We start from the raw sequence: 25,662 nt of genomic DNA, 5'->3' as shown, positions 1-25,662 counted from the left end.
TACAGCAAGAATCAATGCACTGCTAGAGCTTCCCCCCCCAATTCGTCTTTGGTTCCTGTGTCCTCTTTGATTTGAGTCATCATGCTGGTGCCAGTGCTGTAACGCAGGCCTGGCGCAACAGGTTTCAGATGCACAGTTCTTCAAACACTATTGACAACCTTGTGTACGGCATACAAGAGCATCATCATGCACCAAACAGAGGAAGCAATGTACAGGGCTGTAACCAGTTTCCTAGGTAACAAAGAAATACCGTTAAAAGGTAAAGTGGTACCACTGTGGTAAATAAATAAATGCATACAATAAAGGCCCACAAGCATGACTAACTTTCCCGGATACTGCAGAGAATAAAGAGCGGCAGAGCATGTAAATTCATGCACCTTATATCTATGAGGAAAGACAAAAATTCCTCACCAATTAGAAGGTCAAATTATACCCTCACTCACAAGTTTCTTTTAGGCAGCCAGGAAGATTGCCTCCCAGCCCTTTTCCTCTTACCTCACCACTACTTTCCCAACTCTCTTTCACATTACAAACAGCTACTAAGCAACAGGAGGTTTGAAGAGAATGAGTCATTCTCATGTGGCTGATATGCTGAGTGCAGGATGGAGATTAGTGACCTGACAATGCACAGCCCCAGAATCATTGTGCTTCCAGATAACCAACATGGTCACTGAATGCAGCAAAACTTAATAAATTATAAGTGCTTTAAAAGGATACAATTATAAGTCATGGTTTGTAATTCTTGCAGATAGATGTGTTAGCCTAGAAAGAAGACTGCTATATGTTAGATGCACAGGTGACGTACGGCATTAATCGTTCTGTAACAATAAGGTATTCCTTTAAAGTTAACTAGCCAATAATTAAATTAGATTTTATTTAGATGGTAATATGAAATCCTTAGGCTTTGGACTGATAGTAAAACTGATAGTAAAAATTTTGGGAACTAAATAAAAAGGAAGTTGGGGCATAACCACACTAGGTCAGTCAGTTTCCAATGTAAGCAACGGATTTTGACATAACTGGGAGTGTTTCTGGCAGGAGACATTCTTTCGACTAAAGTTTTATTTCCCCCCAACAGAATAAGGGAAAACTGAAAATTTATCTGGAAAAGGCCTCAGGAATTAATCTTGACCATTCCCTTATCTCCAGGCAGGACTGACTTCTAGAGATCTGAAATAGGTTTGTCTGCCTCAGCCTTGCCTGTTTTTTTTTCCCAATGATATTTGTATCAGACATTTTTATGATTCATTTAGCACTTTTAACTCAAGCAAAGCTCCTAGGGCACCAGAGCCATTAATCCTTGCAAGTATGCTTTGCAATGTTTAGTCTTAGGGCCCCTGAATAAGGGCTGGCCAAAGCATATCTGTAGCATAGGTCCTTTGATCGTGAATCAGCTGAAGGACTAGAATATCTGGAAAAGAAAGAGTTGTTAGTTGTGAATACCAGCACGCACTTTATTTTATCCATGAAGTCCTAGAGTGGCTGAAGATCTATAGAGCAATTTAGTACAGGAAATGAACAGAAGTCATTTTCCTGGCTAAATTTGGTAGAAATCACACTGACTCTGGGGGAAGTGTCTAAGAGATATTTTGCAAAATATGTTTTAACCTCACAAGGGAACTGTTCAAATCAAAATAGAGTTCTCTCATTGCCTGTTCTCTTTAAAACTGCATTGATTCAGTTTCATAGTCTTAATTAGAATTGGCTAACTTCCTAAAAAAAAAATATTAATAATATACTCATAAAAACATTAAAATCTGTAGTACCTGCTATCTGTGAATATTTAAATGAGTGAGTTAACCAAGACAAATATTACCCGAAAGATAAACTACAATGTTACTGGGAAAACAGATTTTGAAGCCTGATACCTATGTTCAAATTGAGGAGAAAATTACAGAATTAATCCAGCCTAAATGAACAGATCACATTTTGGTTTTTTTCCATCAGATTTCAAGTAAGAACAACTAACAGCTTGTGAGTAAGCCACTGAATAACAATTCTCAGAGATTACTTGCAAATGATTTTTCAAAAACAGTGTTAGAGGCTCAGACTTCTCATAGACAATTCCAAATTGGAAAGTCAAAGCAACAATAAACTGATGTATAGATTCACTTCAAAATCATAAAAGTTACTAACGTAAGACTTTGTTATGCAGGCTATTTAAAAGGGACTGAAGTAATTCCACGTATATATATGCATGAATATATATATGTGTGTGTGTATGTATGTATGTGTCTCAAAACCTCAAAAAACAGTGACCATCAGAGCTCAAGGAGAAGATGCTAGACATTAGATTATTCTCCAGTCTAGCAAACAAAAACATAATAGACTAAGATTAGTGAGTTATCAAGTCAAATGATTAAGTGAAGGCTAGATTCCAAATTAAAAACCTGAATGTCAACAAACCAGTCCTTGCTGTAATGCAAACAAACTTGTAATGGCTTGAAAAAGTAAATTGTGACATAATATAGCTACAGGACACAAGACAACAGAATTTAATGATGTTTTAGCCTTAGTTTGTGATTCAAACTGCAGTTCATTTGGTAACAGCCACCTCTATTTGACTTTGACTTTTATCAATAACTGCCAAGTCAAAATTAGGGTAAAGTTTGTGTTTAGTGATTATGGTGATCTCACCACACTGCTACATCCAAGTTATCCAAGTAAATGAAAGGTAATCTGTAACTTGCAGAAAAAACAATTTTGGTAACAATCTCATCTTCTGGGATGTTGCTAATTTTAAAGGTTTTCTTTCTATTTATTTTGCTCATAAACTCTTCACATAAAGTCACTAAAAACTAACAGAGATTCTTAATTCTTTCGTGAATCAAAAGAATAGCAGTTTCCAATAATGAACCTGTAATTATGACAATCTCACCAACACTCATCCAGCCAAGTATAGTTAAAGCAGGATTATTTTTCACTTTGTGCTCACATTAGGTAAGTAAACATGATGAAAAAGATGATCCAACTTCTTTTATCAAGAGAGCACCTGTCTAGTTTTTGACTCCACTTTCGCATTCTACTATAATCTGCTCTGGATAAAGCTGTACCAAATTCATAGTTTCTCTCCAGTAAGTTTCTTGCAGAATCAGGACCTCAAAAATATCAAAACATCTGAGTTATTGCATAGTACCCAGCTTTTTAAAAATAAATGCAAGTTCCTACTAGTTGCAGCAATTGTGTTGCATTCACACGATTACCAGCAGCCATCATATGTAATGCACTCTCTGTGCATATGTGGATTAATACCAATACTTCTGCAAGGAGCTTGAAATTGGCATAATGTAAGTGGTTATTGATATCTTGAGTCCACATAACTATGTTTTATGGCAACATTCCAAAAAGCCAGCTGCACAATTCTATACACAATCTTCCCGAACAATACTGCAGTGGTAAAGAACCTTCTAACACTCTTTGCTAAGCATTTTTTCTCATTAAGATTTTGACTAACATTTCATGAGATTCACTAGATTTGAAGGGCCTGATTTTCTGAAAAAGCTTCTTTTTCAGAAGTTTGCAATACTGCTTTGTAATTTTTTTTTTTTAATAACTTCAACTCAGCCTTCAATCTTGCAGATGCAGTTTTACATCTGGAACTAATTAGATACATTATTTACCTACCTACCTGATGGCATGTGCAGGCAGTTCAGAGATTTTTCTTGAATTCAGTAAGATTATTCTCCTACCATCATAAAGAAAAAGGGGCCAATCTGACACAGGTATTTTATTTGTGAAAAATGCCTTGATGAATTGCATTTAATCTGAAGAGCTTTCTAATCATGTAAATTCAGAGCATTCTGTCAAGCAAATATGCCTGAATCACACATATTTGGTTTAACTTATACGAAAAAATGACAGCAATTGCAGCACTCTGTCATCATCTTAAGAAAGCAATTACAGTAAAATATTACTGTCACAGCTCCACAATGTATCAGACGATGTCTAAGGGGCTTTTAATAGTAGGATATAGCTCCATCTTACCATTTTAGATGTCCTGTGGTGCATTTGGAGACGATTGTCAATGTCCGAAAGAACATTTTTGCTTCATTTCGTTACAAGAAGCAGCAAATAAAGTAGGCATTAAACTATTCTGACTGCGTCCATTAAACACTGACACTTTCCAGAACGTCTAACCTTGTATGAATGTATTGAGTCAAACAAAAGAAAGAAGAGGCAGGTCTGAGCCTGCTAATTCTTCCTTTTATTGACTTACCAGTTATTACTTTGAAGATATGTGTTGGACTCACAAATTTCTCTCTGGTATACACCTCAGAATGAAACCCAGATTTCAGTGAAGGTGCCAAAAGAAGTGTATTAGCAATGGCTTGCTTTATTTTTCTCATTTGTGTATTAGTTTTCTTGAAAACAAAATGCATCAAAGCAGGACAAATACTCAATCCACTGGCTTATTTATTTATAGAACAAACACTCATGGTATAGTATCATACTTCACTTTGTATACAGTTTCTGCCTTTTCTGTGGTTAGGACCCCCAGTGTGTTCTTATTGATACCAAGACTGAGTCTTATCCCTTCTACTGGTCTAAAATATCAGCAGTATTCAGAATTACTCCATTTATTCCCTGGTTTATGATGTCAATCATTAGAAAGCAATCTTTGCAGACTATATTATGAACTGTTCATGAGGAACCAAACCAACAAAGCCTGACTTCATATACAAAATTGCTGCATCACTCTCCAGTCACCAAAATATCTCCAGCTTTACCTCCCTTACCATCTTGGAAGACTTGCTAGCTTGTAATACTTCCAGTTCCTGCCATATCCACTAGCTCTTCTCCACCCTTTCCCCTTCTAGTGAGAGTCAGAACATTTGCTGATGGGGTGAGGTCCAGACCATCCCTGCATAAGGCCAACCATAGTAATGAATAGCTCCTGAGCCTTTCTTACTGACTTTTCCTCAGCTGGCAACAATGATTTGGGCCTCGTCTCTACCTAGCTGCTGATTTCCCAACAGCTTTTACAAATTTGTATCTATACGGTCTTTAACACTCTATCAAGTTTAGCAAAATAGTAAAGAGGCAGTCACACAAACTGCTTTTCCTTGGCCAAAGCCATTTAAAAGCCTTGCATGTATTTTAGCATCTATTTTTAGCCTCTGCTTTTGCTACTGTTATTCAAATATGTCTTAAGCCTCATTCATGTCAGTGGCTCTTCAGTAGAGGAAGACACTGTTCATTTTACATAGAAGTAGTATAACAAATGAACAGACAATTATTCAGCTTTCAAAAGACACTTCTGCTTCTCTTTTCTTCTGCATTCAGTCACTCAAGTGCCCTGAATGAAATAAGAACATGAAAAATGTGGAGTATTTTGAAAGTGCAAATAAAAACATCCACCACATATCTTTGTGAATAATACGTAGTCCAAACGCATTCCCATTAAGAAAAGTGTTACTGGAAGAGCGTGATGGAACAGTTCAATTCTAAATACTCAAAGTACTTTGAATCTTCTTACAAAATTCAATTCCAGTGGGCTTCCCTCTCCACCACAAACTCATAATGCAAAACAGTAGTTGAAGAATATCTTTTGTACTTGCCTGCATTACTTATTAACCATTCTCATGTGATCTGATCTTGTGTTCTCAGTTTGAAGGGTCATTTGGGATTTATTTTCTAACACCTCTTTCAAAAGTGTACACATGGAGGTACAGATAAAAACATGTACATACACCAATTGGTTAATGGGATCTATATTTAGTTTCTATAACAGCATTTAACAAGCCACCAGTAACTTCCTGTCTCCCAGCCTTATGCACACCACTCACTATTCTATTTTTTTCCTTTTGTTTTTAAAATCTTTCAAGCATTTTAAGAACCCTAGGAAAAAAGTGGATAACTCATATACAAGAGAGCTGAAAAAAAATAAAGGTTGTAGCTTCAGAGTTACTTCGCATTGTAGCAGCTGAAGACCTGCCTCAGAATTTATACAGCAAGCATACCAATCTTCAAGCACTATTATGAAGACCTGTGTAATTTCTTAAGTCAGAGTAATGGGTGTGAGAAAAAAGAAGCTGACAAAATAGAAAGAAATTGGGGAGAGAAAAAGAACCCTGAGCAATAAATTACTTGTAACATCATTTCTCCAGTTTCATCCCCCACAGACTCTCCAGTAGAAAACAGAGAGAGAGAACTAGTGACACTTCATTTCATTATTAACTACAGATGGTGCCCAAAAATTATAATTTCTTTAGGATTACAGTTCAAAATTAACCCAATTGCAAGTCCACACTGACTCAATTGCACAACAGACTTCCCAGCAAGACAAATGTGGAAGCTAGAGATAGATAGTTGTACTACCTGGTATGTGTGTGCAGTGAGACATGGAACCCTGAATTAAGAAACCTACACATAACTGAAACAAACAGCCTCTGGAGGTAGACCTGTCCAGAAAATCTGTAGCAGAAAAAAACCTACATAGATGTTTAAGAGTTTCTAATTGGGTGAGAGAGTCATAATAGGTAACACATGCCTTTTGTGACAAGTTAAAAGGTTTATAGAAGGGTAAACTAGTTTAAAAAAATCAATTCAAGATTTCCTTTAAATTTTATCTGTTACTGCCTCCTGGAGACCATTCCCTAAACTGAACAAATTTTTCTGAATTACTTATTACAAAAAGTATTGGCTATGAAATCTATACCTAATTCAGTGCCTAAGTAATTTACATGCTGCATTTCTCCTGTTACATTCATGATACAGACAGCCCACATGTATTTCAACCCATGGTCAAACCCTGACCCTCAGGCTTGGCTGTTATTTTTTTAACTTGTGAATGTTTAGCCAAAACCTCTTAAGATCAACAAGAGAGTAAATGTGCTTCTGCAATAGTTATTGCAGGATGAACAGTTCTTTACAGAGAGATTCCTGATATTGCTTCTGTTTGTAATCTTTGCAAATATTTAACTCCCATCCAACTAGGCACAATTTCTGAACAATGAGACACCCTGACTTATAGCTTATAGGGACAGGGAGCATCTGTTGCAATACTTGTACATGATCAAGTAGAGCAGAGGCTCTGAACTCTACTGTAATACCAAACACTAACAGTTTTAATGTGGGTCTGTTGTTCCTTTCAAGCAAATATGGAAATTCAAGGAACACCCAAAGCTCTATCTCAGCCACACTAATCCTGTGAAAGCAGTGACTCACCTAGTAATGGCTTTCCATAAATTAGGCAGCTAAAAATGGGTAGGAAGCGTGAAACCATTAACACTTCCTGAGTGTAAATTCTCTCACTGCATGTGAAGAAAATCCATGGCAGTAAAAATAAGAGATGAAGGTGTCAGCACCCATCATGTTTAGATATGTTGTTAATAATTCAAATCTTCCTCCTTTGGAGCGTATGGTTTTAGAATGAATCATTCTCTATTTCCTTTTTCAAATGAAAACTGAGGTATTGTTGCTTACTGATTCCATATGTTTTCTTCCCAGCTATTAAAAGAGGAAAAATAATATGGCTAATTGCATGTGTTTCCAGCATTGTCTCATTGTAGTACCCTACTGTAGCAACGTTTTGTATGTTATCATCTTCCATACATCAGCACTGAAATGGAAAAGATTGGTGCTAAAATTGACAATATGCAAAGGAAAAGCCATGCATAGCTTTGGGAAACAGAAAGAGATGGAAGAGAAGGACACACTGCACTTTTATACCCATGAGTGGTCTTTGGGAGTAGCACTCCCTTTTACTCCATAGAGCAGGTCTGTTGCTCTGGGCCTGGCAGGAACAGCGTGTGCCAAAAGGGCCCCGCTGTGATTACCACTTTGTAGGAGTGGAATTTGATAAAATGAAGGTTGAAAACTGAAATTTCAGGACCGGTATCTAAACCTGGCTGCTGAACTAAGATGGGTGGTAAAAAAAAAAAAAAGGAAAAAAAAAGTGCCTTTGTTCAACATCCTGGTTTATTGCTTTTGGAGGAATTAAGGAATTTCCTAATTATGAGCTACGAGGCTACTAGCCCTTATATCCACACATCTCTATAAGCCAGAAAGTAACTGGTAAGCAGCAATTGCTGCAGAGTTTGGTTAAGCTCCATAACTCCAAATACCTATTTTAGATACCAAAAGCAAAAGATACAACCATGGTGCCAGGCATAGCGTTAAGTGTACAATTTTCTCATGATACAGAAAGGACTACAACAGACCCATTCTCCTAGAAAAGGTGGGAGAAGCATAAGCATCATACCCAGAGCTGGCAAAGGCCTCAATACTGTAACAGTTCTTGACATATTGTGTAAGTCACCCAATGGCAGCTGTTCTTCAGGTACTGCTTCTAAATTTTGTTGGCATCCTATTATCAAGAATTCTGAATATCAAATATTCATTTCTAGATGGGTGCAGAAATAACATTTCTATTCAAAACCATTTGTTCTATCCAACCCAGTCTTGCTGCATCTAGTTCTCATCACTTCTTGTGTCTCTCGTCTATACTACGCCAAACTAAACAAGATCTTAAGAGAACAGACAATAGAAGTGTTTTGCTATTAATAACTGAATTTTGTACTCATGTTGCTCTACACCTTCTGGACTATGCCCGCACTGGAATCTATTCCTTTATGTAATTCTTGCTTGTCATGGGGACAGACAAGAGAGACTACTGCTCTTGCAGCTGCTGTAAAATAAGGAAAAGGAATTTCTAGTTTAAAGTGAAGATGTCTAACAAAAAAGAAAGGCTTACAATTTCATTTTTAATTAAGTTAAATATATATTTAATTTAAGATTGCCTGTAAGCTGGAAGCAACACGGTTCCTACATCAGTTCAGCCACTTCTTGGAAGTTAGGAAAAAAAAAAATATCACATGGCAGAGAAGCACAGACAGCATTAATGAGGGGAGAGATCTGGGAGACTAGGATTTACCAGAGCCTTAATGCCTTCTTCGCCCCATCTGGTAACAATGCCTCTCTCACAGCATACGGTCACAGGCAAGACACTGCACTTCTAAATACACGCCAGTATTGATCAGCTCTCCATCACAGAATCAATATACAAATCACTATACAAATCTACCACCTTTTTCAAAATAAACTTATGTAGACAGAAAGACAAGAGGGGCAGGCTGTTTCTTAAGAACTGTGAAAAAACAAATGAGAAACTGACCCAAGACAGAAGGCAAGCAGGTATTGCTAAGAAGGGTGGGCAACAGATGCTGGGTTCTCACTCAACGTAGACATCACTGTCAATCCAAAAAACAGCCGGCAGGTTTGTGGAGATGCAACTGCTCAAACATATAGAGAAACAAACCAAAGGGGCAAGCAGCAACACCTACACATAGTTCTGGGTGGCCGACTATCTCTCAGTAGATCCAACACTTGCTTTGTCATTAGGGCCTCCTGGTGCATATAAAGTACTGGCATAAGTCCCTTGTGATTTCTGCTTTGTGGTGGGACTGGAGGCAGGATGGGTGACTAAATGGGAAAAGTGAGGTGCGGCTTCTGCTCTGCCACAGAAACCCAGCACAGCCTTGGACTAAGCCACCTGATCCCAGCTTCTTGAGAGGCATTTCAAATGGCTGATTCCCTCTGATGTGTATGCCACCGAGACTGAGATCTTTGAGGATCTGTCTTTGTGCCTCAGCTGTAGTTCTTTTTCTAATTCTAATTCTGTATGATTGCGAGGCATCAAACACTGCAGCAATAAAGACGACGCATAGATACCTATAGCAGTACAGATCATCTTTGATAACAACAACCTGAACAAAAGTTTTTCCACAGTTCTTCACCCATGAACATCTCCTAGGTCACCAGAAGGGTTTCTGATAGTTTTTTCTTTGATAAACTCTGTTTATTTTTGACCCTAGCAAGAGCTAATCAGACTATTAAAGTGGCTTTAGGAGTTATTAGATCACCACTGCATCAGACTGAGAAGGTCATGTTGCACTACAGGATGCATTAGGCTGTAGTCACCAGCAGAGAACACTGCAATAGAGCAGGAATTCAGGACTGCAACTCTAAGGCTACCTTGACACCACGTAAGTGGAGGCTGTGCCAGGCATGAGGAAAGAAATCCCTATTCCCCAATAATAGCTTTTAGCTACAACATATAATCTCACGTATTTAGCTAGCCATCTAACTATCCTTTATCTCCAACAAAAACCCACTCTCTCCTATTTCCCTCTTATGTTTGAGCCTACTATTTTCTCCAGGTTTGTTATTTTTTTTTTACCTTTTCATAAGCCATTAACTTCATGTGCTTTGATCTTTCCATAGAGAATTTATTTTCTCTCCTCAAAGGTCTTGTCTAGTGAGAAGATATTTTCCCCAATCCGTAGCTTCTGTTTCTTTCACATATCACGGCATGACCGCTTTTTTTTTCCTCCTTTTTTTTTTCTTTAAATTTACTAACATTTAAGAAATCAAGTTTCAAGTTAGAAGTGAGTCAGGCAAGTTTGTTCCTGATGGCACAAGATGTGACCTCTAATTTAAAAAAATATAAATTAAAAAAATCTAAAAGACAGACATTGTGTACACACTGCTGGAACAAACTTGCTCCACAAAAGATTTTGCAAGGCAGAGTAGTTGCAGGAGAGGAAAGATAGTCAAAGGTAGTCAGAGTTAGTCATAAATCAAAGGTGAGGAAAGAGGCAAAAAAAAGAAAGAGCAAGGCAGAGACGGTTACATTTTACCCCACTAACCCACTTTATGTGAGCCTCACTAGACCAGAGCATCTTTCCTTCTACCAGCATCATGCTATTACAACCTGTTGCTCCTCTATTTCACTCACCACTTACTGGCACTTACTAGGGTACGTATCACCAAATACCATGCACACTTGCAGGGATTACTAAGAACCATGAATAGCAGAAGCCACCACCCTGAAGCCACCTTCCCAGCCACACACTGAGTAAGTGTTGTTGCAAGTTGTTTTATTTCCTGGTACTCTGAGAGAAGAAACATGCAGGAAGAGGACAGAAGCCTTAACTTCTTTTAAAATGTCAGTGTTGGGAGCATTGTAATGGAGACACAATCCCACACTAACTCAATTCCGTGAGGCAGATTTGGAGGACATCAGCAAAGGGAAGACATTCATTAAAGCTCTGGGACAATCATAAGCATGTAAGAGAACTATGTAAATCCTTTTTACTCACTCACACTACTCAATTTAAACCAAGATGTTCTATCTTGTTGCTTAATTCCCACTAACAGCTGTTAATTCTGAAAGAAAAAAAAATCATGAAATATATACAGTGGCTGTATTTGTCTTAGTTGTCCAACAAGACTTTAATTCTTCCTTGGTTGATTTGTCAGTGTTTATATGGTGTAAATCTGTGCAGTGCTGAGGTTGCCTATACCACAGTCTTTAAGACACACAGGGGTATTTTGATTGTTTTTAGCCTATTAAAACCATTATCCTACTTAAAATTCACTGTTTGTTTCCCCATTTAAAAAAGCCGTGTCTCTCAGACAGGCGTTTTTTAAGGGAAATCTCTCACCCACCTTTTCAAGGAGTTTTCAACCTTATGCATTCACTTGAACTTTCAAATCACTGCCAGCTTGTCTGACCCATGTTGTTGCTCTGCTCTGATGTACCAGATGGAAGAGACCCGGGTCCTGCAGGCATTTACACATTTCTTTTGATTTCAGCCAACTGTATATGGCTAATACTGGACTACTGCTATATTGCAAGAATGTTTGCTTTACTTACATGTATGTTACAGACTGGGGACAAGAAGGAATGAGAAAGATGCTGGATGCTGGATGCATCCTCTTCTACCTGGTATGGTATTACACAGTCCACAGCCTTCAGCTTTTATGAACAGGGGCAGTTCCTGTGCAGTAAATAGCCACACACTGTCCCTCTATGAAATGTATTCTCTGATTAAATGTATTTCTCTGACGGTACAGACACGTGACTTAAAATATTTGTTACTGTTTTGTTGTCATTAAACTTGCTATAAAGGATACCTCCATATAGATAAGATAAGCACCAACAACACATTCTGTGTAAAGCAAAGTACTACTGGGAAGAAATGAGTACTCTTCAAAGCCAAATTGCCTGAACTTGGACAACAGTCACCTCAGTGGACTGGAGATGAGGCTCCAAAAACAAGAGGCTGAATTCCAACATTCTAATTTGTCAAACAACTTCTCCCTTTTAGACAGTCTGAAAAATAAACAAAACAAATTGCCTATCCCAAAACAACCCATCTAATGCACACACATGCAAAAAATACCAGCCTCTCAGGATTTTATTTCTAAACACAGAGCAAAACACTGAGTTGTCAAATAGAACATGCTTTGCATCATAATGCTCATGTGCAGAATGGCTCTTGCACAGCATCATGGAAACACCTAGTCGGGCATTCTCTATACACATTTGCACAAAGCAGCTGTCATTAAAAACATCGGCAATTTGAAAAAAGTCTGCATACTCCTAGGCAGAGGTATTTGTTCCTGTGCTGAATATCTTCTCACCTAGAAATCTCACACTTCTCATGGTGTATTAATATCTTCTCTCATAATCTTTTTAAGGTCAACTTACTTGTCTTTTGGATCTTTGAGTCAAGCGTCTTGAGTATTTATCTGAGTATGCCCAAGAGCAAGTTTTGTATAAAATCTATGCTGTATTTGGAAATACAAAATATGCTACATTCTGGAAAAATAAAGGCTTCTTGAGAATAACCCTATTTCGGTTCTATAAGGAATTCCCAGTTCCAAACACCCCCGTTACTTGGGCAGAGGTCTAGTAATTAAAGATAACTCAACAAAGTCCTTGAGTCTTGTTTTTTTTCTTTTTAAGGGAAAGGAGAGCCAACTACGGTATCTTCCCATTGTTCTACTTTGGAGACAGGAGAACAGACAGCACTAATTTCCTTCTCTGTGCAATAGTGAGGTGGTGTGGTGTCTAATGTAGCAGTAGGTTGTGCACCCCAGTCTATATTTGTGTCCTTTTCATTCAGTCTCTCTCTAATTACAGTAAAAAGGAAGCAGAAGCAATCTATTCCATCCCAAAGACACGTGATCCCTGATTCAGCCTTGCTATAATGGCTCATTGACAGACATGGGTTAGCAGTAGAAGCAATGGTATTGCCCAGGTAATAGTTCCTGCATGAATACTACATAGGGAGATTTATCACGTTGACTCATTTTTAGCAGGGCAGAGGTCCTATTTCTCTTCACCACACTCATGGTGTATGTGTTCAGTACAAAGCTAGTCAACCTTTGTCCAAAAAGCTCTTTAACTGGAAACAGGGAAAGGATGGCTCAGCATGACCACTTCTCTACCTCTGCAAGAATACCTAGAATTCTACTAGCTAATTAAAAGGGTTAAAAACTTCAAGTCTCCATTACGAGACAGATTTGGGCTGTTTGGTCTGTTCAGAGGTCACACCATCTCTCATGTGCCTAGTATTTTTGCAAATGCTGAGGCATTCATGGTGCCGCTGTTTGAGATGTGAGACTAAAGTAAAAGAAGCTTTCTCCAACCTGACAATACTTATTTTCTGCACCACTCCTAAGAGAAAGATTTACAAGGTTGGAGCTTGGCAGAACAGAAAATGCAAAGGCTTTTTTGAAATTCAAAAGTTTTATTTGGTATAAGAAAGAGTCAAGGCCCCCACCTTAATTCCTCACATATTCTAAATTAATTGTCTTCTGACCTCAGCCTACAACTAGTCTTTTCTGTTACGAGAGAACGAAGCCAAGTTTGCCTAGTTTTTTCTCTCAGAGAGACAGCCAAGAAGAATAAACACAGATTATTCTATTTTGACCAAATTAAAGGAAGCTGTAGCTCAGAGCAGAGGGAGCCCCTTTGTTTATTTGACAACACAAGGGAATTACTGCAGTCCTGTTTCCTGTCACTACTGACAGCCTATTTGATATGTTTCTCCTGTTAGAGCCCCAAAACGCATGCTACCATCCTAGTACGGATTCAAAGGAAAGCTGTTTCCACGGGAAGTTAGGTGAGGAGCCCTCTGTCACTTGGAGATGTAGATGATGCTTGCTCATTGGTGATTCTATAATCAGTCTGAAATCAAGCCACCCCAGGAAGAGAAAAGTCTCAAATATAGGCAGACAAGTCACATGAACCACTGGGAAGTTGCAGGAGAAGGCAGATTTCGAGACAGACCATCGGCAGGTTGACAAGAGACCACAGTGAAAACAATAGAAAGCTGCATTCAGCGTATGAGTCACTGCCTAAGACACCTGGCTGCTGGATACTGTTATGTGACTGTGCTGTCACAAGACTGAATGTTGGCTCAGTGCAGCAAGCTGCAAATGTAAACACCTATCTGTCTCCTCTTCCCCATACGCTCACCAAGTTGCTATCCCTGTCTGTCACCCCATCACCCTTCAAGTAAGAGGAGTTTCTCATTTTCTATCCTAAATCCCAGATGATAATTTTTTTTAAAGATATGAAGACATCTTTATCAAGTACCTTCCTTTGCTATTTACATGCATAATCCCATAAGCAACCTGCATAATCAATTTCAGCGCAAAACAAAGATTACAGAAATAAACATAAGCCTTTGAGGAAATCCTTTCGACTAGAGGGGTTTTGCAAATGGTTGCATATATCCGAACGCTGAAGTGCAATTACTGTGGTCCCAGTTGGGGCCTTCGCTGTAAACCAGATTCAGTCCTATAGACAAGCATTGCTAGAACAAACCCAGAGACAAACACCATCACCAAACTAAAAATAAAAAGTGCCATTTTAAATTAAATGAACATTACAAAGTATGTAATGCTTAATTCATTGGGAGTTACCTTCTGAACTACATGGGTTTTTCTACTTTTTAAAATGTTTTCTTTCAAGTTATGCAATGCTACTGCAGCATCTCAGAGTGAAAGTACCTTGTGCAGAATGATTTAACTCTGAGCTGAGCCTGATCTAGAGCCAGTAGCCATGTTGCCTCTGAGGATTTTGGATTTAACTTCCCAAACAGGTATGACCTCTTGGACTCCTTTTGCCCTTGCTGGGTAACACTTAATCTTCTAAGGGACTTCAATACAAGCAACACTTCAGTGCGATCACACTTAAGGTTTCTGGAGTTCTTTTACTTGCTATGAGAACTAGACATTCCTCAAAGACCACAGCAAGTTACTCAGAAATCTTGGTACTTCTTGTTCGCTGACAGAACACAACAGGAATGAGAATATTTCTGAGAGGGACTCAGCTCTTCTCTGTTAGTACAATGCTCCCCTCCCCAAGGCACAGGCCCCCTCTTGATCCATACACACACACTATCTGACTTGTTAAGCTCTTTCCTCTGCCCAAATACAGGGAGTGTTTGATTCTGTAATTGTTACATTTTAGTCTAAGTCAAAGTGCCTTCTTTCTGCATGACAAGTTTCACTATCCAGACTGCTCATGAAATACGAAGGGCTAGGAGAGGGGGCTCAGGACTGAAAACAGGCTTTATTTCTAAAATAAATGGTGGTGGTGAAGGAGATCCTCAGCAAACAGCTATCTGGGGGTCAGCAACAAGAAAAATGTCAACTTGCATAGTCCGTAACTGGCTTTGCCAGGTGGGAACTGAACAAGAAAAGCACCTGTCAGCTGTGATTTCTGTTAGAAGATCATTCTACTGCTAAAACATTTCAGTCTCTGCACAGAATTTAAAATCAAATCTGCTCTTTCTCCCCTAGAGTTAACTGCATAAAACTGATTGTCACAACAAAGGCAATGAACATGCTAATGCAAGGATCTTTGCCTTAACGTTGCTGCTGTAGCCACGCATCAGTTTTGAAGATGAAATACAAGAGACCATGTTGCGTCATGTATCAACATGCCAAGACACAGGGGGCATATTCTGCCTTTCCGTTCCCTTCTCCTAGTCTCCCTAAAATGTTCAATGCAGAGAGAAAAGCATCAAAATGTTAAGTGTCTTGAAATATTTTTGTATTGATATCATCTAGTAAACAAAGTTGCTGAAAAATGTCACTGTGTGATCTTCATGTATGTGTGGGAGACAATATCACAGCTGTCAGGGAATGACTGTATAGCTCCTTGTTGGAAAGAAGAAGTCAAACGTTTCAGAAGCAGACTTTTATAGCCTGGTGGGATCACTGCTAAACACTTGGGATATCCAGACTGTTGATTGCTTCCAGGAAGATATCTGCTGATTCATCCTGGCAGTACCCACTCTCAAGCTGAGCTCTCCCTGGATCCCAATCAGCAGAAAGGCTCTCAGCCACAGCGCTGACACCAGCTCAGAGAATTCTGCCTTGAAATTCTCGGGTAAGCTGATGGGCTATAAATCATCATCAAATCTCAGTCAGCTTTTGAAGTGCGGGAAACAACCAGATACCCAAAGCCTTCTGGAAGAACTATTTTGTCACTCAGTGCTCTTGTGACAGAAAACAAACAACGCTATATTTTTATACAACTGTCCCCTGCAAATACGAGTACTTGGCCAGAACCAGTCCTAGCAAATCAGGCCTGCAGCATTCACCACTCTCACCCTGTACAAGGGATGCAAGGTCATTCTGCCACAGGTTTGCTTACTGCTGCTCAGCCTGATTCCTTTTTAGGAACCTTTATATTTTTACCAATAGGCAAGTCCAATTATCTTGTTTTGTAAAATTTGATCCCACTCAAGATGGCAAGTGCCATCACAAAGTGCCATGCCAATCAGTTTAGCTACTTGGTGATAGCACAAAGTGCTCTATGCCTTTCTGGGTTAGATGACAACTTTGTTTTTGCTGCTATTCATTAAAGCTCTTTGTTTCTTTGCTTCCCTTCCCCTTTCCCCATCTGAATTGTCACCATGGGTGACAGCTGTTGGGTGCAGCTACTCTCTCTGTGCACGCACTGGAAATGGATGCTACTAAAGGCACATGAAGGAAAAAGGAGGGGGAACCATTCTTTATCAGAGCTATCAGCAAACCTAGCTGGAGTTCAGGAAGCTTTCCCACAGATCAACAAGAGAGAGAGAGATTTGCCTCTTTTTTCAGTATTGTTCAGGATCACTGAGAGCAATAAGAAATGTCCGGTCTTAGCATTCCCCTCTAAAATCCAAAATAACGTACAAAACAGTATTCCATGTGATAGTCTGTGCCAACAGCTGGGGTTGTTACTTTCAAGGTTTGTGCTTTCTAGCAGCAGTGCCCTTTGCCTTACTGCAGTACACTGTAATTAAGGCCCTGGGTAGGGCCAGATTCACTAGCATGATAAAGAGGAGTTATTTTTGTATGTTAACTCAAACGAACAAACATAATTTCTAACCATTAACCTCCTGAAGTAGATAACAAGCAGATTTAGGGATAATTAATGATTTTTGTAGTTTCTAGGAACAGCTTTACCAGGACCCATGTATTTCTAAAATGCTGGCACATTGCCTGGCTTGGGACCTCAGTGCCTAAAAGGTCAACTAGTGCACTACATCGCCCCCACCTCCCAGAGCCAGCACCCCAGCCTTTCTGTGGGCGCAGAGGAGATGGGAATTGGCCCCATCAGCTTCTCAGAAAGTCCTTTCCTTCACAGATCCACACTTGCTCTTATGTAGGCAACCATGTTTCAGTAGAGCCGAGTGCTTCGGGTGCATTATTCACTTGGAAGGTTCAGAGATTAATTCCAGCAAGAACTGCCGTTCACATGGCTCACTGGGAAAACTCACTCCTCACCTCTTCTCCAGAGGAACTGAGGAAGGAGATGTGGAGAGGCAGGGAAGATGCTGGGCTCAGGATCTGTCCTGCTTCTGACAGCCCATAGAGCTCCTGTATGGCTCCACAGATGAAGGGTTCTCCGCCGCAGCCATGCCCTGAAGCAGCACGGTCCTTTGTGCTAATTCAACAGCCACCATCTTGCTAGATAAACCAGGGATTAAACCCACCATTTCCAGAAGTTACAAACTGAGCTGCAAAAGCCACAGCTCTGTAGCGGTGGGTCACAACTCCTGTCTTGGTCAGCACCCCACTCCTTGGTAACCTTGCCTACTACCAGCAATTCCTATCTTTTCCAGCCTGCTGCATGTGACACTGAGATTTGCTTCTCCTCTGTTATGCATCCGGACACCCTAACTTGATATAAGCACGTATAGCTTTATTAAAATGTGCACTCTGCATTACTGAGACAACATTTACAGGAGAACAGAATGATAGCTTCTTCCAGACTACCAAGCTACTGAAAGACATGGTGTAGAGAGATGGGAGTAGACACCAAGCTAGAGAAGACTGTATTGAATATGCAAGATGAGAAAGCTCGCTTGCAGGGAACCTGGGTTTTGTCCTCTGTGGGAGGAATATAAACCTTTGCATTCAAGCCAAATGTAATAACACATTCCAGTGATCTGCATTTTTTTTTAAACTCCCACATTTCCTTCCTTCCTTAATACCATACGTTTCCCCCTTCTACTACAGGTATTTCTGCAGCATCCACTACCCATGGGTTGAAGATGAAAGCACTACCAAGTTATCATGGATGAAAAGTCAAAATCTTGACCGTTTGGGAAATGGCCAAATGTTAGTTTAATTACTTCAGCATATTCAATTTTGACCTACCTTTTCAAACAGAATCACAGAAGTGCTGAGGTTGGGAGGAACCTCTGGAGATCATCTAATCCAACCCTCTACTCAAAGAGGGCCCACTAGATGAAGTTGCTTAGGACACTGTCCATTCAGATTTTTTTTGTATCTCCAAAAATTGTTTGCAAAACATCTCTCCTGAACATGTGCACTACAGTCCTCTAAGAAAGAATTTAAAACCAAATTTTGCAACTTCATTTCAAAGAATGCAAATAAGTTTTCCGATAATTTTGTAACTTAACACATTTTCCCATGTCCAGAATGGGAAATAAGAAACACCTTTTCCCTATGACAAGTGCATTTTTAATACTGTTCAATTTTTCAATTTCATTTTCCAATTAAAATTTTTTAAGTTCAATATATAAATTCCCATCTGGATCTGGTCTGAGCATCTCAAAAGAAAATCAGCATCTATCTGGTATCAGGCACTAACAACAGTTCAGTACAACACTTGTCACTGTATATTTCCTCTCTTCAACTCTCTTCTAGACCACATAAGGAGTTTTGTAAACTCTGTGGACCCTTCCTTTCCTACTTAGACTCCAGAGTAAGGACACCATTTGATGAAGCAGGACGCATCACAGCAGCCGATATATTCCTACCGCCCATCAGCTCTGTTTCTCTCTCAGGCTTCTTGCAAAGGCTGTCTCAATTCTGCATGGTATTGACGTTTCATAGTAATAAAAACTCCAGTGAAGTTCATAGACTACTCACAAACACAAACTGTCAGCTATTTGGTGCTTCCAAAACAAAAGCAAACTACAGCTCTGATGTATAAATATGCAGTGACAGCACTTGATTCCAATACATTTACCGGTTTACATTTAGAGAGTACCGCAACAGATGAGAACATACTGGGGAAAAAAACCCACACCAACCACCCACCAAAAAAGCAAACCCCCACAGTTCCTGAAACAATGTGGTTTTGATCTTCTGAAAGGTCATCACAGGAGAATCTCTATTTTCTAGAAGAGTGAGTTCTTGACCCTGTGATACTGAGTCCAGCAGGTGTAAATTAACACCTGATAAATTACATTTCCTTCTCATTTACTCTGAAATAGAAATCCTTTCATTTTTCTGCATACTTCTCATTAAATTTTGCATCTGAAGAGATCAAGGAACTTGATCAGGTAATTCAGGTCATTTGGTCAGGAACTTCCATTCTAATTATTTCACCCAGTACAGGCGCTACAATATAACTGCAACTGGCAGAACACACACGTGCAAAGGTACAGACAGATTTATTTCAATGAGTTACTACTTTACACAGAAAAACATAAGGTTGTCATAACTGAGCAGTTAAAAAAACCCCAAACCCCACACCATGCAATCATTTGGTTGTTGTTCAGTGAATAATGGAAAAGAGTTTAGAGAGCTCCAGTACAGACATCACGGAAAAAGGAATTGCATCATTAAAAAACACCAGCCTAGTTAATTACTGGTAATGGCTACGAATAATGACAGTAGAGAGCACTGAATGACGTAGGTGAGAGAATATTCTCTAAGTCGTAATTGCTTAAAATGAGCAGTTCCATCATTTTGAACTTATTTGGGGCAGACGGTGCTGCCCCTTCCAGGACACCACAAACATCTGGCTAAAGATGTCAGTGAAAATCTTCCATGCATTCTGCATCCTACAAACAGTGGCAGAAGGGCAGTGGAAGGAAGGGGAGAACTGGTTTAATATGTTGCTCTTCTTTCTTCAACCACGCCTGTTCAGCCTGGGAGCATTCTGTACACGTGCACACAAACATGGGTTTGCCCGATGCTCTACAGCCTAATTACTGATTTTTCAGGAAGACATTAATTATATAAATAGCATCTAAAAAGGGGAAATACTCCTTTGGCAGACCAATTCAGCTTCCACTACAGCCACTTTAAGTGTTCCTGTAAGTCATTCCACAGCTAGAACTGTCTACACAAAATGCCTGGAAGTCAACGGGGACAAGTTATGGCCCATGCATAGCAGAACGAATGAGCGCTAAGTCACAAGGAAAGGGATCACCAAATTAAATATATTTGTGTTTCATCTACCTCATATAAGCCTGTTTTGAAGAATGTTTATTGTGACACATATTCACTTTGCCTGTACTTGTCACATATAATTCCCAGTTGCTCCAATTCTGGCATTATTTTCTTCACTGAGGTCCTCAAGACACCGTTCAGTTTGATCACTTTCAGGCTGAGTTTCAGTTCAATTCACTTTCAAACACTCATCATCCAAATATCCAACAGATTTATGACCTACTTGAGCCACCCTTATTTCAAATGGCAAGTGAGCGTATCAGGAATAACAATGTGAGCTGGAAGCATTTCTTTCTAATGCAATACATGAAGAAGATCCCTGTCTGCACGATGCCACAAAAGAGCAAGTTAGGGGAAGCAAACAATGAGCACCCCTCTGTTGATGTCTCAAAGCAGCAGACTATACAACAGCTCCTATTCCTGGCACCCTTACTTCAAGGCTCTTACTCAGAGCTGTGAGCCTTAGAACCAGCAAACAAGGTTCAGGCTGAAAACAGGGTCCTTTCCCCTTTTCAACACCCTCTTCTGATGTACCCAGCCCCATTCCGCTGAGTACAGCCTGGTTATTTTCACTACAAGCTCCATTACATCCCTTACAAGAAAAGAACAACCAACTGCTGCATAGCTATGCTTGTGCAAACCAACACTACGTGACCGTCAAACTATTTGTCCCTCTGGCTGACTGCAGGGGGGAAAAATGTCAGAAAACGTCAAGACTGAATCTAGCTTCTCTGGGTCTGAGGCAGCTGGCCACCAGATGTAAAACTCAGAGCTCCAGTGGAATCAAACCTTCCTGCCACCATGGATTTGCGGAGCTCTTTTGGAATGTATTTCTGAGGGGACACAGACACTTACCAGCATGGAAACAGCTGCACCACTTAGAAAATTTACTCCTCCACATGTGCTACTTTCCTAGCACGTGCACTGGCTGCACGCACTATTATAAGCCATTAAACTCCCTACAAGCAGTGGTTCAGGATTGTGGAAAGAACAGTACTAAATTGGTTTGTCTCTGCTGATCAGTACAAGAGAAGGGCGAAGCAGGGAGATTTTGCTGAGTTTCATGAAATTATGCCCACAAAAGCAGGGCTAAACGCTGCTCTACTCACAGCAGGAGACCATAGCCACACCATTCTTTTCAGAGAAACTGAACAGACATTCAACGAGAACAGAGTCATTACAATTGGTGGAACCATTTTAATCCCATCCAATCCCTCCAGGATGTACTCCTTGCTGCTCTAAAACAGGCAGAAGGATTATTTTTATTTTTTAAGAAAGCTCTAACTGATACCCGAGGAATGAGATACAGTGAGGCAATTCTGCCCCGGGGAAAGCCAGGTGCTTTGCTTTGCTGCTTGTCTCACAACAGTTGTACCCTGCAATAGAGGACATTAGTATTGGATTAACGTAATCAAAGGCACCCTGCTGTCTGGTCACTGACCCATCTGTAAACAACAGATGACATGATGCCATGAGCTTCTATTATATGTAATTACCTATGGAGATGTGACCATTGTAAAAGAAACAAAACCAAACACTTCACCTGCTGCTGTTAGTCTATTCTCCAAAGAGGACCAAAGCCTACAAGCGCCTCAGATTTGAGCGCCATGTTTTTTCTCCTCATCTCCCTTCGCGGCTCCTCACATCCACTCCAAGTAAGTCTGTGCACTCTCCCTTACATCTGGAACAATCTTCCCAGCTGCACTGGCATGGTCCAACCCTTCTCTGTTCTTGCTTTAGACCCCTCTTATATTCTTCTCCTTTCGTTCAACCTTGTTATGTCACAGCTTCCTCTCCTCTGCCTGCACCAAGGTGAAAGGTGCTGGTTACCTGAATGCACCTTATCTGCCCTGGATTGTACTCACTGCAATAGAGACCATAGGGACAGATTGCCACGTGATGTAAATCAGCGTAGGTCGCAGGAGTGGTACAGAATCATGAATCACAGAGAAAATGGTGAACAAGGAACACTGTTCTCTGATTTCCAGTACAAGAGTAAGATCAGACAGAACCTGCTATCTGCTAGCTCAAAAACAACAGGAAGTGGCTTTCACACCCTGCATGGTCCAGCTGTGGAGCTCCTCACCACAGGACACTGCAAATGGAGCAACCGGACACCTTCCTGAAAGAACAACAAAACCCGCTGGGAGCCATGCAATACAAAGAACTCACCTCAAGTTCAGACACTCCCTGAGCCTTAAATCACTGGAAACGGGGAAAGGATTCTGGGAATACCACTGCATACCCACTGTTCTTTTGTACTCTTCCCCGAGCGGTCCCTGCAAGCTGCTCTAGGGGACAGCACACTAGAAGAGATGGACCTGTCATTTGACCCAGTGAAGGAGTTCTTTACTGACACTCTCTCTTAACCATGTGAAGCTGGTCTTCGCACCAGCTGAAGACACAGCATCGTGTCTCATGTGCATGTCTGCATACGCACATGAGAAAAGTCTGCGTTTGCAATACTCTATAGGTGTAACAGCAGAAGTAGCCTCTACAGAGCATCTGGTGCTCACTAGCAATTAGCTTTTATAGTCCAGTGAACTACAACTGTAGCTGCTGCTACAAGTCAGTAGCTAATACACATTTATCTCTGTTGTTCATCAGTAACTCAGAAGCTGCTGGGACATGATATTCATGCAGATGTTCCAAAAAAAGTTTTCATTACAATATCTGGCAATGAAACAGAAGCCAACTGACACTGCCAATGACAAGCTGCGTATTTCTCTTGGCTTTGTTTCGATTATCAAACTGAAAGTCTATATTGCCAAAATAGACAAAAAACGCTTTCCCTTTTTCTTCTAATTTTTATCAGAAGGCTGATGCAAGTCCCCAACAGAAGAAGTACGACTGAGTTATATCAGCATCACCCTTTCTGCTTTATTTATACATGCTCTCATAAACATCTATATACACCAGGACTGAAATATACACAGATTAAGTTAAACATTATCTGAGTTATTGCTTAGTGTCTGAACAGCTTAGATTGTGTAATACTGCAGCAGCAAACTCTTGTATTAATCATTGAGGAACAGCTCACAGGAATAAAAGTATTTGATGTCATCATCTGGCTCTTGATACAAACACAGCTAGGCAACAGAAGCTTACAGCGAACTGGCTTTTACTAGACGGAGTTTGGTGTTCATATAAGGAATCTTCACTTGGACAACAATTTTTTTTTTTAAACTTCTAAAGAGTTCCTGGCTTCGGAAACATTTTAGACAACATGGACAAGGTCTTATTGTCCGAGATGTTATATAGAAAATAGCATGAATGAAAAAAGCCAATGTTTCTGAACGTGTGCTTGTAGACTCTGTTTTGAAAACCCCTCATGAAGAACAGTTGGTAATTGGAAATATTTTTAAAGTAATTTAATCACAGATCACCAGGGCTGTTTCCACTCCTCATCTTGTCTGAATCAATCAATCTCCAATTCTTCAGAGACCACCCAATACCATCGGGTATTTGGTCCCACACATGTTCTGTAGCACTGCAGGCGAATGACTGTTTTCGACATCTTCTCTGCTGTCCCTTAGGAGTCACTGGGAACGAGCAATGAATTGAGACGATAGTAAAATGATGTATTTGGCTACCTGAATGCTTTTGTGAATGAACAGGGGTCTGACCAATTCCTACTTATCTCAGCACACATCTGGTTTCAGACTGACTTTGGGGGTTTCGCCACTGCCTAGCAGAGAACGTTAATGCTTCCGTTAATGCTGAATGTAAAGACTTGGAAGAGATATTTGAAGAGGTGCTACAAGAAGGTACAGATTATTATCAAGCGCTGCTGACAGGAAGCCATTAGTACTGGGGGTGGTGAGGCTGAATTGATCAGCCAGCATTTGAGAGAGAACATTTCATTAAAGAGTGAAAATAAACAGGACCCAGCAGCTGCGGATCAGCAGCACTGAGTGACTCAGGCTATCGAACAATCCTGACTTGAACCTGTGGAGGATCTTGGCCCAGCGTTTCCTTTTGAGCATGAATCCAAGTTAGAGACGTGTCAATAACCCCCTCCACTGCTGCCTGGCAGCTGGATAAACAGCAGGGAGAGCCCCATCCAGGTGCTCACGCGTTCAGAGCAGTAGCAGAGAGACCAGACTTCGATGCTGCTTGCTCCAGACTCCGGCTGGCGGAATTACACACGCCGAGCCCCACGCCCTGGGAGCGCCGCCTCAGGGCTGGCAACCGCACGGCCGCCGCTCACCGGGGCTACGGCACCTTCAGACATTTCATCCCCGTTTCCATCCCCTCACCCCACGCCCCACGGGCACCAAGCCGACGCCTGATGGCAGAAGTTAATCCCCCCCTCGGCTGCGGAAGCAACAGGGTAACACCCAGCCATGCCTCCGAAGTCTGCAGAGCAACTCTCCTGCCCCCACGGCGGCTGTCAACTTTCCGCGCGTGTTTCATTGCGGGGCAGCCCACAGCGCAGCGGGGCGTGGGACAGGGGCGTGGGACAGGGGCGTGGGACAGGGGCGTGGGACAGGGGCGTGGGACAGGGGCGTGGGACAGGGGCGTGGGACAGGGGCGTGGGACAGGGGCGTGGGACAGGGGCGTGGGCCGCCGGGTACTCACATGGCGTGCAGCCGAGCGGGTGCCGAGCTCAGGGACTGCTGCCTCTCCCTCCAGCAAAGATGGCTTTTCGGCTCCGCTCCTGCTGCAAGCAGTCTCCTAGTAGCGCGGGCACCGCCGCTGCGATAGGAGGGGTAGGCACCGGCTACTGAGCATGCCTGCGCCTCGCATCACAGAGCCGGCGGCGCGGCGCGGCGCGGCGGGGCCCCCTCCCCAGCCCCCCGCCAGGCGGGAGCAGCCCCAGAGCGACAAAGGCAGCGGAGCCGCCCGCGGCGCTCAGGTGAAAGCCTGCGTGTCTTTAGGTAACCGCTTCCTTCTCCCTCTCCTCGCCAGAAAGAAAATTAAAGGGGCGGGGCGGAGAGGGGAGCGGGCAGGTGGAGGAAGAAAGAAGAAAATCGCGAGAGGCATTGCAGTTCAATCTGCGCTGTCATGGGCGAGTACTTGTGAATGAAAACAAGCGAGTTGTCAGGACCGTAATTCCTACAGGTAACACAGCGCAAACCCAGAGGCAGATGAGCCACTAGATCAACCATTGCTTCTTAAATGATTGCGTCTCTCAGATGGAATACAGCCGTGCAA

General features: G+C 41.2%; 1 protein-coding gene across 1 annotated transcript in view; it reads right to left on the bottom strand.

Annotated features, from left to right (window-relative positions):
• VAMP2 (vesicle associated membrane protein 2) overlaps positions 1–25,403 on the bottom strand; it is a 47,292-nt gene extending 21,889 nt beyond the window's left edge. Inside the window, exon 1 of the mRNA XM_075099309.1 lies at positions 25,087–25,403. Within this exon, the coding sequence (XP_074955410.1) occupies positions 25,087–25,088 (2 nt within the window). The 5' untranslated portion in view covers positions 25,089–25,403. The remainder of the gene's footprint in view (positions 1–25,086) is intronic.
• Positions 25,404–25,662: the final 259 nt, after the last annotated feature.

This window comes from Phalacrocorax aristotelis, chromosome 7 (assembly GCF_949628215.1).
Source record: "Phalacrocorax aristotelis chromosome 7, bGulAri2.1, whole genome shotgun sequence".
Lineage (NCBI taxonomy): Eukaryota > Metazoa > Chordata > Aves > Suliformes > Phalacrocoracidae > Phalacrocorax > Phalacrocorax aristotelis.
Note: the sequence above shows the minus strand (reverse complement) of the source record. Positions and strands in the feature narration are given on the sequence as shown.